The sequence below is a fragment of the Oryzias melastigma genome, linkage group LG17, assembly GCF_002922805.2.
Source record: "Oryzias melastigma strain HK-1 linkage group LG17, ASM292280v2, whole genome shotgun sequence".
In the NCBI taxonomy this organism is placed as follows: domain Eukaryota; kingdom Metazoa; phylum Chordata; class Actinopteri; order Beloniformes; family Adrianichthyidae; genus Oryzias; species Oryzias melastigma.
The window spans coordinates 8,914,233-8,927,272 of NC_050528.1; the positions used below are offsets into that span (position 1 = coordinate 8,914,233).

A 13,040-nucleotide genomic window follows, 5' to 3' on the forward strand; every position below is an offset into this window, starting at 1 on the left:
TCGGAAAGAAAAAAGAAAATTCGTAGCACAGACACACTGGCAGGTTGAAGTACTTTACAAGAGAAAAAAATATCCAAGAAACAATTTTTTTACAACCATTCATTGAGAAAATATATACAATTTAGTCTTCGGAAAGTTAAAAAAATACATGCCATATACATTACAAGTTCTAAGACTGTCTGCAAAATTTTACAGTCAATTTGAAATTGTGCACGCAAAAAACGTCCATTTCTAAGCATGTGACTCGTGAAGTGTCAGTATAAGAAATATTTTTGATTAAGCACAATGCCGTTCCTGTCCAAGAAAAGGGTAGAACAAGCTACGGTTCTACGTACGATTCTGTTGCACGCTAGTGCGCCCAAGTCACAACGTCGTTACAGATTTTCAGCTAAGTTTTAAAAGTAGAATAAAAACAAAAACGAGTAAAATACATGTTGCTGTTCTTGCCATAAAAAGTTAAAAAGTTGTTTGGGGGTTTGAAAACCTAATTCACAGTTCTTTAAAATCCAACCTGATTAACAGCAAACGTATCACAATGATATCTTACTACTTTAAGAGCTTTTTTTTTTTTTTTAAATCTGTAACTGGTTACACTAGTCAACAAAAATATTTCTTTTTTGAGTGGTCAAAGTAAGTGTAAGTCACAAAACACTACGCTACAATACCTTACTTTAATACAACAAAAATACTTTGTGAATTATTGTGGTTATTTTACAAATTCTGTACAGAATAATCATAATATATACTCTGACTGAAATAACAACCATCTTAAATAAATTTCAATGACAAAGAGAACAAAAACAGTTTAAAAACACCCAAACATCGAGAAGATTAAGGTAGTATTTGGTCGTTATTCCTATAGTTTTCTTTATGTACATTTATACAAAAAAAGTAACAGCATGTCTTCTTCAGTCTTCAAAAACAATCTAGAGACCTTCTGTAAGTCAATCTCATTTAAAGAATAAAATTCATTCACTCAGTAATAAATACAAAACCTCTCGAATTCCACACAAATCACATGACTGAGACCTATGATAAAACTGACTCATGGAATCAAGTATTCAAAAGTTTTCATGTGTATGTTTTTTTTCTATTTTTTTGTTGTTTTTTTTTTAGTGCAAGTTAATATTCCCTTCACGGTATTCACTGCTGTACATTCCTCATTCAGTGATGTCTACATTTAGTCATACGGTTTACATTGACAGTATGTAACAAAAGGGCCTGCCCTTAGTAAGCAATAAGGCCGCACCCTGCACAGTGCTTTCTCATTCGCTGGTGGATTCCACAACCCATGAACATCAAACAAACACGCAGATACAGACAGACAGACAGACGGAAAGACGGAGGAGCGACGCAGCCTCCGCATATGGCACAAGTCACATCCTGCTACTGTGAGATCTTCCCTTCCTCCACCTAGGTTTCTGTTGAACGACCCCGACGGACACACGGATGGATTCGTTCCTCCTCGTCGGTGAAATGACTTGTGTGAAGTCCCTTTTCTTTGAGCTGAGCTGGCGACAAATATAGGTTTGGGGGTTTCTCGTTTTCCTCAGTTAATCCACTTTCTGCATTTAGGGGCGCCGCAGTGGCAAGCTATCCTGTGCTGGCCCTCCACGGCGTCGAACTGATAGTCGAAACACAGCTGCAGGTTGACAGGGTGGGAGGAGACAGAACAGATCAGCATCACAGTCCAACCCCCTCTTGAAAACCCTCTAAAGCAGGGGTCCTCATATTTTTCTATGTGAGGGCCACATAACTGTTTTCTTCACTGATGGGGGCCGGGGTCGGTTTGTAGGCTAACAGAAAAAGTGTAGCAATAACAGCCTAGACGTAAACATTTACAGCTTTCCAGAAAACCAAACATAGCTGAATTTAAAAATAATTCATTTCTTCAATCTTAATAGAAAAACAAAACATTTTAAAAACTAGATATGTAGCATTACCTGTGAATGCTGTAAGCTGAATGTGGCCACTGAAGATGCTGAAATTGATAACTAAAAATGCTGATGCTAATAGCTGAAAACGCTGACACTGATAAGCTAGCTAAAATATTAGCGAAATGCCAAATTAGCCTAAAAAAATGAAAAAAATCTTAATTAGCCAAAACGGCTAGCATGTAGCTGTTATATTAGCTTAACTCCAAAATTGCCTGAAAACTGTCAAAATGTCTAATTTACACAGTTTTCTTCTCTGATGGGGGTCGGGGTCAGTTTAAGGCTAACAGAAAAAGTGTAGCAATAACAGCCTAGACGTAAACATTCACTGTTTTCCACAAAGCTAAACATAGTCAAATATAAAAATAATTCATTTCTGTAATCTTAATAGAAGAAAAATAATATCAAATATTAAAACATATTAGCTTAACTCCAAAATGTTGTGAAAATTGGTGAAATATCTAATTTAGCAAAACAGCTAGCATGAGGCTAAAAAATTAGCTAAACTCTAAATTAGCCTAAAAAAATGAAAAAAAATTAAAAATTAGCCAAAACAGCCTAGAAATACTTAGTAACTGCCAAACCAGTAGAAAAAGCTAGCATAGAAAGAGCTGAATATTTTAAAAGCTGAAAGAGCTGAAGAGCTATAAACGTAAAAAGAAAACGTATGGAGGAAAAGTAATAATACAGAAATAAAGAAAAGGTGAATCACTATTAAATGAATAAATATTCTATCCTCTCCTGTCATAGTTCAGACTGCAGAAGGGTAGAATAAAAAGTCATGTTCTATGTGGTTCTCGATCGGCGTTTCTGATAGTGTGTGTGTGTGTGTGTGTGTGTGGGGGGGGGGGGGTGGTCACGCCAAATGTGGAGGCGGGTCTGACTTGGGGGACTCCTGCTCTAAATCAGTGATCCCCAACCCCCGAATCGTAGACCGGAACCAATCTGTAGGTCACTTAGATTATTTTATTTAGTTTATTTTCTGATCCTTAAGGAAGTTTTATTTTGGAAATCTGCTGAATTCTGCATCAGTATTGGTCATGTGACATTTTAAGACGGTTGAATCATTTTATTTTGTTTTATTTATTTATTTATCCATCAGACCTTAAAAGTCGGACGTAGCTAAAGGTAGCGTCCGATTGTTAGCCTCTACTTTGATGTCAAACGGAAAATCTTCATCACAAAGTTCAAACATTTTACATAGAGTGAAGATTCAATCAAACAGAGTTGCTGATTTGGCAGTTAGATAGACATCTGTACAGAAACTTAAGCACAGAAAATGTTTCTTTGTGTTGAAAAAAAATACCCAAAGGAATGAGGATTTATGTAAAAACAAAATATGATCAATCTTTTTGTCCTGAAAGATAATCGGAGTCTGGATTTAGTGTTAAAATGTCATTCGATGGAGAAAAAAAACAAACTAATGTATTGGTTTCTATATGGATTTTTCTCAAAAGAAAAATTACTTCTACAAATCAACAACTTTCTTTCATTAAATCATCATCTGTATAAAATATCTACTGAAATTAATTTTTTGACTAAATTTCTTGTAGCGGTATTTTATTTTGAAAATCTTTTTTTTTTTTTTTCAGAAACTGGAATCTTAAAATATTAAATCCCAATTTGAGCTCTTGTTGGACCGGTCCATGAAAATATAGTCTACTTTAAACCGCTCCGTAAATGCTCTAAATCAATGGTACCAACCAGAGGACAGAAATTGGCGTTTAATATTTTTAAGATTCCAGTTTCTGAAAAAATAAAAATTCTACTAGCAGTATTCAACTCAATTCAAATCAGTTTAATTTATTTAGCCCAAATACACAAGAGCTGTTCGCTAAACTAAACAGAGTCAGCTAAACTGGACACCCCGGCCCTTAAACCCTCATTGGTACATGAAATTTAATTTAAAATGACAAATTGAAACTGTCTAAATATTTGACAGATAATGACGATTAAATGAGACAAAGTTTTTGATTTGGAAAAGTTGTTTCTGATTTGGAAAAAAATAAAAGGCAACATTACAAGATTTTTTGTTTATATTTTAAATCTAATTCAGACTCAGACTGTTCAGGTGATAAAATCTTAATCATATTTTGCTTTAAAATCAATCTGGTTTTGATTTTGGAGTATTTCTGTGCTAATGTTTTTTAACAGATTCAGTTACCGTATGTATTAATCTGTTTTGTCTGTAGCCCGGTACTACCTAGTGACCCATAGACCGGTACCGGTCTGTGGCTTGTGTGTTTGGAACCACTGCGCTAAAGGAGAACACCCACCTCCTCTCCTTTTTCAACCCTCCGAACACAGCTGATGATGATCTTGTACCCTCTCTCGAACGTGACCACCTCTGCAACGCAGTTAGGGGCGCAGGAGTGGTTGATGTACCTGAAAGGAAAACAAAAAACTATTTTTAACATTTTATACATCGACAGTCACACACATGAGCTGTAATGTTCAATACTTCTCATAAGAATATTGTTATAATAAATATAATAAACCAGAAAGTTTAAGCTAAAAAAATAAAGATAATTTGTACCTCGCTAGACCTCCAGTCCGAGTGGCATCAACAACATGTTCACTGTCGATGCGGAACATAAAAACCGCTCGGTTCTGTGAGAAAAGAGAAAAAACATGAATAAAAAGAAAAGAAAAATCCCCGACTTTGGAGCTTTCTTCAGCTAAAAACTACCTGGGATCTGTAAACCCTCTCTTTCCTGGTGGCGACTTCATTTCGGAGGATGGTCCCGTTGTACTCGATCACCATGGATTGTTTTTCAATGTCTCTGGCAGCAAACAGGCCCAGGCCCTGAGGACACATCAAAAGCTCTCCAGCATTTCAAAGAGGACCCGAACCGCTCCGGGCTGAACTGAGGCGGACTCACCTGGATGTGAGAGCGGGCCAAATAAACATTGGCTCTCCACTCGCTCTTCATCCAGCGGTACTGGGAGGATCTCGGGTGAACGACCGGAGTCTTGCTGTGAGGAACCCCGCCTTCGCCTTGGGCCACATTCTGGTTGGACCTGGCACTGCTGCTCGAAGCAGCTTGTGGCTGCGGTCTGAGGGGGACATTAAAACACACAGGAGAATGAAGTCAAGTAGAATGGTATAGAATTTTTTTTAAACAGGATATAGTTTTTTTTCATACCCATATTTGTCAAATTTGAACTATTTGTGACTCATAAGAGAAATGTGTGATCACCAAAGTCTCTCGTGTCCCAGAAATGGGTGGACCAAAAGCCAAGTCTCCAATATCATTATTTTTTATACATTATTTTGTTCCAAGTTCCTAATTTTTCTGTCATTTTTGAGCATGTTTTTAGGATCTTCCTTTGTTTTGATTTTCCATTTTGTTGCATAAATCACAGTTGAAAATAAAACTAATCTATTATGTGTTGCCATATTTTGATCTATTTTTATTACCTTTTATTGAGTATATGATATCGGGTAAAAAAAACCTGGTGAAAGTGATGGTGTAACTTTTTATAGGGAATGTATTCTAGGGTTAAGAAAAGGATATTGTGTAAAAGTAATTTATAAATGGTATAAACATGTCTTTATTGTCATCTAACTGTAAGTTGAAATTCAAATATGCTGAGAAAATGAGGACATATTTACCAGAGATTTCCTAATTCTGCCTCTAGATGATCACATTTTATATTAAATCATAACAAAAAAATAGTCTGAAAACAGTAGAATGTTATTATTTATCATTATTGACTTTAAAGCTGTGCTTTAAGTGGGTGGGAGGTGCATCTGACAGGTCACAGTTTTTAGTGCAACACCGGCTCAGTAAAGCCACAAAGACGCTGCTGAAACACAGTTTAGAAAATACCGTTTTTATTAATGTCCTATAAATTCATCTTTAATTTGTCAGCCGCGTCTTAAAGTCCGACTTCACATATTGGTGACACACGGAACGGCTCATTAGCATGATAGCATTAGCGTCTAACAACAGCGCCGTCTCCAAATCCACACCTTTTACTAATCTGTTTGTCTTAAAGTGAAGCAACTTTATCCTCCAGTTCGGACTGGATTCGGTTATAATTCGCCACGTTCTTCTGTTTCATCTCACAGGTGAGGTGACCGCTGGGGTGTCTTACATCGCGTTCAGATGGTGGAAGAGAAAACTCAATAAATTCACCAAAGTAAGAGCTACTAAAACTGCTCAAACATTTACTCAAAATGTGGTGACTTACCTCTAACTTTTACTCGCCAAAGAGAAGAAAATGCTCTCAACTGGTGAGTATTCTTTTTTTGACCCTTCAAAATAAAAGTCTTTTGCGATACTCATTTTTCTATCGAGAAAAACTTATACCGCAATAACGGTAGTTATCCTTTTATCACGCAGCCCTATGGCCAAAACTCCAGCTCACCTGATCACCAGCGAGGTGTACGGAGAGCTGGTTCTTGGATGGGCTCGAGCACATCCAGCTGGATTGAACACCAGAGGCAAAACCAAAAGAGGATTGCGTCCGTAACGGAAAGAGTACCGATCGCAGGACTCCACTCCCGGGAGCTGCAGGAGAAACAGAGAAAAAATGATTTATAACATTGCAAAACTAAAGGAAAACCATTCAGGGATTCCACAAACCGATTCAGTGATCTTGGTGACGGCAGGAACTGTGAGTCCAAACAGATCCTCTCCTTTCAGATAAACCGGGAAAAGCTGCAGAGTTCCTGATTCCGATCTTTTTTCAGCAACTGGGCCAAGAACTTTATCCCAAACCCCTAAAGCACAAACGGGATGGTTACAAACTGTTCTCTGTTCAGGCAAGAACCTTCATTTGAGGGACAACCTTTAGGAGAAGCATCGGTCAGCAGCAGGTCGGGGTAGCCGTGTTCCACCACTCTGATGGTAAACTCTGGCAGCCCGTTGTTGTCTTCCACAGAGCAGACGTAGCGGCAGCGGCGGTTGCCATGGCGCATGCTCCAGTAAACACGACAGGCTTCGTAGCCAACTGGAAAGATGGCCGTGGAGGAATGGAAAGAGGCCATCTGGAGTGGAGTTAGCTGGCCCATCGCATGCAACACCAGACTGCCCACTCGGAAGGTAAAACCCAACTCGGGCTGCTGCACAGCCGTGGCAATCTGACGCATCTCATCCCTCTGCACGTAAACGCGCCGGAACACGGCGAAGCAGCGCAGCTCGTGCTCCAGGGCCTGGCCCGCTGTTCCTCGGGGTCTGTGGGCGTGGCAGAGCATGGTTTTGTCCTTGAAGAACGTGCAATGGGCTTGCAAAGCGCAGGTGAAGTGGTAGATGTTGGTACAGCGAGGGCGGTGGCAGCCGCTGGTGGCTCCGATCTGCTGGCAGTAGGCGCAGCGGATCGTCTGGCCACGCCGCAACGCCAGCTCCACGTTGATGAGCGCCCCAGCTTGCGTCTCGTAGACCTCGGTTGACCACAGAGCGCAGTTCAGATGAACCCAGACATCCAGGTCGAGGTTCAGCAGCCGGGCAGGACCGTCGGTGATGCCATCTCCGAACTGGTGGCAAAAGCAGCAGCGCCTCTGGTCTCTGAGAGAGGCCGGGGGTCGCAGGGAGGCCCCCAGTTTCTTTAGGAGCTCGTCGATCTTATCTTCGTCTGGGAGGTGGGAATTCCCTCTGGGGACCACCACCTGAACGCTCCACTTCCTCCAGCGCAGACCCTTCTGCCTCTTCCCCTGGTGCCAGCCGTCGTGGGACCTCGGCCGGGCTTTTAGCTTGACCGTTACTTTCAGGGCGTCCGATTTGATCTCCGACTTGGGCGCCTCGCCTGCGACGGGGAAAGGAATGGGAGGAGTGGACGGAGGGGAGTGCTTGGGCTGCAGTTTGGCCAGACAGTGAACGTCCAGCGAGGACATGTTGTTATTGTACTGGTGATGAGCTTTGCAAAGGTTCTCTGATTGGTCCGAGGATGGGAGAAGAGACATGGACTCCTGAAAGGTCGAGGTGGGAAGAAGTCGATGAGTAACGTAATTATCAAACAGCCGTCCTGCATGAGGAACGCCGGTACTAACCTTCGTCTCTGCCGCCATCGGTCTGGACTGTGACGATGAACAGTACAGAACAAAGCAGCTGTGACTGCAAAAGACCAGATCCGCCTCGGAGTTTAAACCCATTTGAGATTCCTGAAGGGAGAATCAGGAAAAAATGTAGGAAACTGTAGAAAAACTACATTTTTATAAAAAAAAAAAAAATGCATCTAATGCCCTTTAAACCCTTATAGCAGGATGTGAGCACGTCTCTGCATGAAGCAGTTCATCACATTTGTACCTTCATGTGATCCGGGAGATCTTTGATGGCTTTCTGAACTCCACTCCCAAGAACCACCACTTTGCAGTGGCAGCACCAGTGAGGTTTGCATGCAGGGTGGGTTTGGGTTTTACCGTCGGGTCCTCGCGGTACAGCTGGGCCTGAAACACACGTTTCAGAAATGTTTAATATTCAGCAAAGCATCTCCAACAACTTTAACCAACTGGGGTTAGTGCAAAAACATGACAGAACTGGCACTTTTTTGGTACCAAAAATATATTTAAAATCTTTCAGAAATAAGAATCATCGCATTTCCAACTAAAAATGCATGTGTTTTATAAACATGATATTTTTGCTAAATATGCACTACTGCAGGTGAAAACAAAAACAAAATATGTGTATTTTTTCTTAACCTGTCTTGTCTGAATAAATAAAGGTTAAATAAAAAATAAAATCATATAATCTTAGCTGTTGTTTGCTAAAACTTGACTGCTAATTAAAAACTGACAGAAAAGCTAAAAACACATTTACTACCCCTAAGGAAGATGTGTGTTCTTAAATAGCATGTTTGCTAATAAACAAAACAAGAAATGTGCTAAAAACACAATTAAAGCTAATGTTTATTTGTGTAAGTTGCATGATTTTTTGAAGCCTTAAATATTTTAAATCACTGATACAATCTCATATCAGCACTTGGGCTTCAAGTTTCTAGTTTTGTCAGATTAAATAGATTAATGTTAATTAATGTGATTGAGGTTTTCTTTCAATGACAGATATTTGTAGTTTTAGGATAAAAGAGATTATTTTAATAAATAAGATGGAAGTATTTTAGGTGCCCCCTTATAGTTAAAAAATATCTAAAAATGGCGGAAACTCCGCCGTTCGCCGCAAAAGTCCACTGCTGCGGGAGGCGAGCAGCTCACCCCGAATACAGAGGAGGAGGAGTCATAATTTTAGGGCAACTACAGTCACCAATCACGAGTGAGCTTGTTGGAGCTCCACACCCCTTCCACTGAAAGAGGGCTTTGGAGAAGCACGTTTGAGGTGGGGGGATCAGATGCTTTACTGAGGCATCTGATTGGTCAGTTTATAATTTAAATAATTTTTGATAAAGAAAAAATTAGGATTAGCAAGAATATGTTAAGAAAAATGTATCAGAGCAAGAATAGTTATTCTGGCAAATAGAATGACTGAGTAATAGCTGTTTATTTATCAATAAAAGTCTATAGGATTTTGGGTACTTCCTGTTTGGAACGTGAGAGGGGAGGAGTCACAGTGTCCAGAGATTATACAGTCTATGATTCCAGCCAAGGAGAACACCTTAAATCCAGCTGGATCAAACTATAGCCTACTCCAAAAGGCATTTTTAAAATTATTTTCCACTGAAATAACAAGGAATATTTATAAAAATATTATAATAAAATAAAAAAGCTGGAAAAAACATCAAATGAACCGCAGTTTACTCATAAAACAAATTCAAGAAAACAGATTTCTTTGAGCCACAAAGATCCTCTATGTGTTCAACTAAACACATAGAGGATCTTTGCGGCTCAAAAATCTGTGAATTTTGCCTGGAATTTTTTCATTTAATAATATGTAAAGTAGTTTGTTGAAAACATTTTTTCTTTTTGTTTTTATGAAATTACACCTGAAACTCTCATTCTCTGTTGTACAAACAGTTCCACACGGTTTCCACAGCAAAATGAATCACTTTTTTCCAGACAGAATTTTCTGTTCTTCTCTGATTTTTTGTCTAGTTTGTGAATGCAACTTGGAAAAATAAAAATAAAGTTAGCGCCACATAGGTGAGGTTGTGCTGATTAAAATAATTCCAGCTAAATTGAAAATACAGCGGTGAATTTTAGGCTCTGGGTTCCAAAGGGTTAAATGAATTATCCCACTCGTTTCCTATAATTAGCTTCAGAGTACAAAGCAACAATTTCAGAACAAAAATAATACTAATTTTCATTCTCATCTCTCACCTTGGTTGTTCTGATAGAAGCGGAAATGATGTCCCTGCTGATGCATCATTCCCTGCGGGCCGCCGGCTCTGATCATGTGACCGGGCCGGCCCGGAAGCCCTCCCCCGTCTCCCTGGCTGTGGAAGAGCATGGGATGGCGAGCGTCCATCCCAAGCGGACCCATCCTCTGAGCGTTCAGCATGGACAGAGGCGGTCTGTCCGGGGTGCTGCTCACTTCATAGCTGCTTGGAATCTTCACACACAACAGGTCGGAGATGGCTGCTACCACGCCGGTGATGTTCTATGGAAAAAAAAGCAAAAAATATGAGCATCCTCTGATGAAAAATCAACATTTTATTCATTTTGACAAATTGACAGCATCAAACTCTCACAGTTTAAAGGGTAACAAGCATAATTAACCTCCACTTCATTTCTACAGTCCAAACCATCATTTTCATGCTCCTAACATCTGACCTCATTCCCTGCGTGCCGCCCTCTCTTGTTTATTAGTTGTTGGAGGATGTTTTTGCAGTTTGGTCGATAATTACTTCACACCGCCTGATTCCATTTAGATTCAACTAAAAAGAAATTAACTGCGTTTGATTGGCTGTGACTGAGGTCAGATCCGTTAGCCTCACACGCTGGTGGACTTGCTTCTCCTCCCACGCCAACAGATTTCTGTGCTAATAACCATCAGTTTTCAATTAGTGCAGGAAACTGAGAATTCTGGGTAAAATCTGCCCAAACAAAACTTGTAGATAATTAATGTATCTCAATTGTAACTCAATTTCATTTAATTGAAGAATTCAAAGAATAGAAAAAAATCTGAATCAAATCGATCCTGACAAATCGAATCGTTTCTGGAAATTATTATCGATACCCAGCCCTACTTTAAACTTCAGTGAGAGCCTCAGTAAACGTTTGAACCCAAACCTCCGCTGCAGCCGGCCTCAAAGTGATGGCCACAGACACCAGTCCTTGCTTAGAATCGCCGGACAAGGAGCCAAGCGGGGAACCGAAGAACATGAACGACGGCTCGGTCTTGATGTCCTGAAGTTTGATCTCTGACCCTACAGAACAAGAAAATACATACAAACTTAAATATCTCTGTTGGGCTCCGATAAACTCTAGGACATCAGAGGATCACCTTTGCCGTTAGGGGCCGGGAGCAGAGGGAACGTGGGGGACAGGCAGGGGGAGAGAGGCTCTTCCTTCACCAGCGTCAGGTCGGGGTAGCGGCTGACCTCCATGCCAGCCACGCTCTCAGGAGACGAGGATGGAACAAAGCTGTCAGGTGTGTCTCTGTCCTTGCACGGCTCCTGCCCCCGGTTGCTGTTTTTAAAACCGTAAGGTCAAACGAAGCACATTGATGTGTTTCAGTAAAAGTTTCTCCTGGCTAACCTGAGCTCCTCCTGGTTGTTGTGAGGAGGGGTGGGAAGGGAAGCCGGAACATCCACAGTTTTGGGTCCCTGAGCGATGGCTCGAGCGAGAAGATCTTCCTCTGGTCTGAACGGGACATGCTTTGGCACCAGCCCTTTGGAAACTCATTTAAAATGACATTTAAATAATCAACACGAGTTGTTTCATTTTTTTTTAAATAAAGATTATAGATTTAAAAATACCCATAGCAGCAGCTTTGCTGGCCAGCTCCTCGGTTGTAGCAAATCCATTGATCATTTTCTGCCGACTCACAGGTGGTGGAGTGGGAGGAAGAGATGCCGGCGGTGTGGGAGGATTGCTCAAGTTGCTTTGCTGTAAATTAGGAACCCAAGCAAAGTCAGCGACACGGCGATGCTGTTGTGATTACAGACTTCCCCGCGGTGTAAACAACATCTCACCTTGTAGGCGAGCTGGGAGTAATAATCAGAGACTCCGTCGAGCGAGGCGCTGCCGAAAGTCCCAGTCAAGAGGTTTTCTCCGTTCAGCTGCCCGCTTCCGTAAGGAGCGAAGTGAGCAAAGTTTACTCCGATCAGTGGCTCCATGAGAGGCAGCAGGGAGAGCTGCTGTGTTCGGGGAAACAGAGGAAGAGTTGGGACGGACAAAGAGAATATTTAAAAAAAACAAAAACAAGAAGACGCTGAAGAAGTTTCAACCCACTCTGGAAGACTGGTTTGAAATTATCCTCGAAATAGCAGGATAGAAAAGTTGACTAATCACGTAATATTACAAAAAAATAAAATCAGTTACAGTTTATTCACCTTTAAAGCTGATAGTTCTGATTTTTTTTTTAAATATCAATTTTGAAAGAGTTCCCTAAAGTTGTGAAATTCCTGCTTCCGACTAGAGATTGTTTCTGGTGCCATCTTGCATGTGACCAGAAGCCCCTTAAAAGATTACGTCTTTATGAACACTGTAAATTAGATCATTCACTTAAGATTTAATCAAAAAACAATGTTACTGAAGATGTCGTACTTGTTTGATTTGAGTTATTACTGTGTCAGATCCAGAGTGCATCAGCTGCCTCTCGTCTCCATCCTTCTTCCTTTTCTTGTAACGGGAGGCGGGCTTTTCTCCTCCTTTCGGCGGTCTCTTGTTCCGTCCTTTCTTCTTCTCTTGTTCAGGCAGTGGAGGACCAGGAAAGTCCGGAGTGCCGTCAGAGTATGCCTGGAGAGGAAAAAGGAAGCATGTTAAACTGAAGATTCATCCAGATCAGAGGTCTGCAACCTTTAACGCTAAAAGAGCCATTTAGTTTAGTTTCATACAGACCAGAACCCAAAGAGAGACACAAAGTCCCACTTTATCATTTAAAAATGCACAATATTTATACTTTTTTTGGCAATTTAGCATTTATTTATAAATTTTGTTTTAAAATATTACAACAACTGAATTACAGTGTCTATATTATATATATATATATAAAAATATATATGTATAAGTTATTTTACTTTTGATAGCAGCAAACACCATTTCCTTTC

General features: G+C 40.4%; 1 protein-coding gene across 8 annotated transcripts in view; it reads right to left on the reverse strand.

The window, feature by feature from the left end:
- Positions 1-559: 559 nt before the first annotated feature.
- Positions 560-13,040, reverse strand: part of kmt2cb (lysine (K)-specific methyltransferase 2Cb) — an 83,637-nt gene continuing 71,156 nt past the window's right edge. For 7 of the 8 annotated variants that reach the window (XM_024274427.2, XM_024274432.2, XM_024274435.2 and 4 more), the window contains 17 exons: positions 12,538-12,729; positions 11,964-12,128; positions 11,748-11,877; positions 11,527-11,668; positions 11,273-11,457; positions 11,059-11,195; positions 10,147-10,426; positions 8,186-8,325; positions 7,930-8,040; positions 6,732-7,848; positions 6,527-6,663; positions 6,309-6,451; positions 4,817-4,991; positions 4,624-4,740; positions 4,471-4,544; positions 4,211-4,319; positions 560-1,642 (listed from right to left, as the gene is read on the reverse strand). In XM_024274427.2, coding sequence (XP_024130195.1) covers positions 1,550-1,642; positions 4,211-4,319; positions 4,471-4,544; positions 4,624-4,740; positions 4,817-4,991; positions 6,309-6,451; positions 6,527-6,663; positions 6,732-7,848; positions 7,930-8,040; positions 8,186-8,325; positions 10,147-10,426; positions 11,059-11,195; positions 11,273-11,457; positions 11,527-11,668; positions 11,748-11,877; positions 11,964-12,128; positions 12,538-12,729 — 3,447 coding nt within the window. In that variant the 3' untranslated portion in view covers positions 560-1,549. The remainder of the gene's footprint in view (positions 1,643-4,210; positions 4,320-4,470; positions 4,545-4,623; positions 4,741-4,816; positions 4,992-6,308; positions 6,452-6,526; positions 6,664-6,731; positions 7,849-7,929; positions 8,041-8,185; positions 8,326-10,146; positions 10,427-11,058; positions 11,196-11,272; positions 11,458-11,526; positions 11,669-11,747; positions 11,878-11,963; positions 12,129-12,537; positions 12,730-13,040) is intronic. The other variant, XM_024274428.2, reaches the window with a different exon arrangement.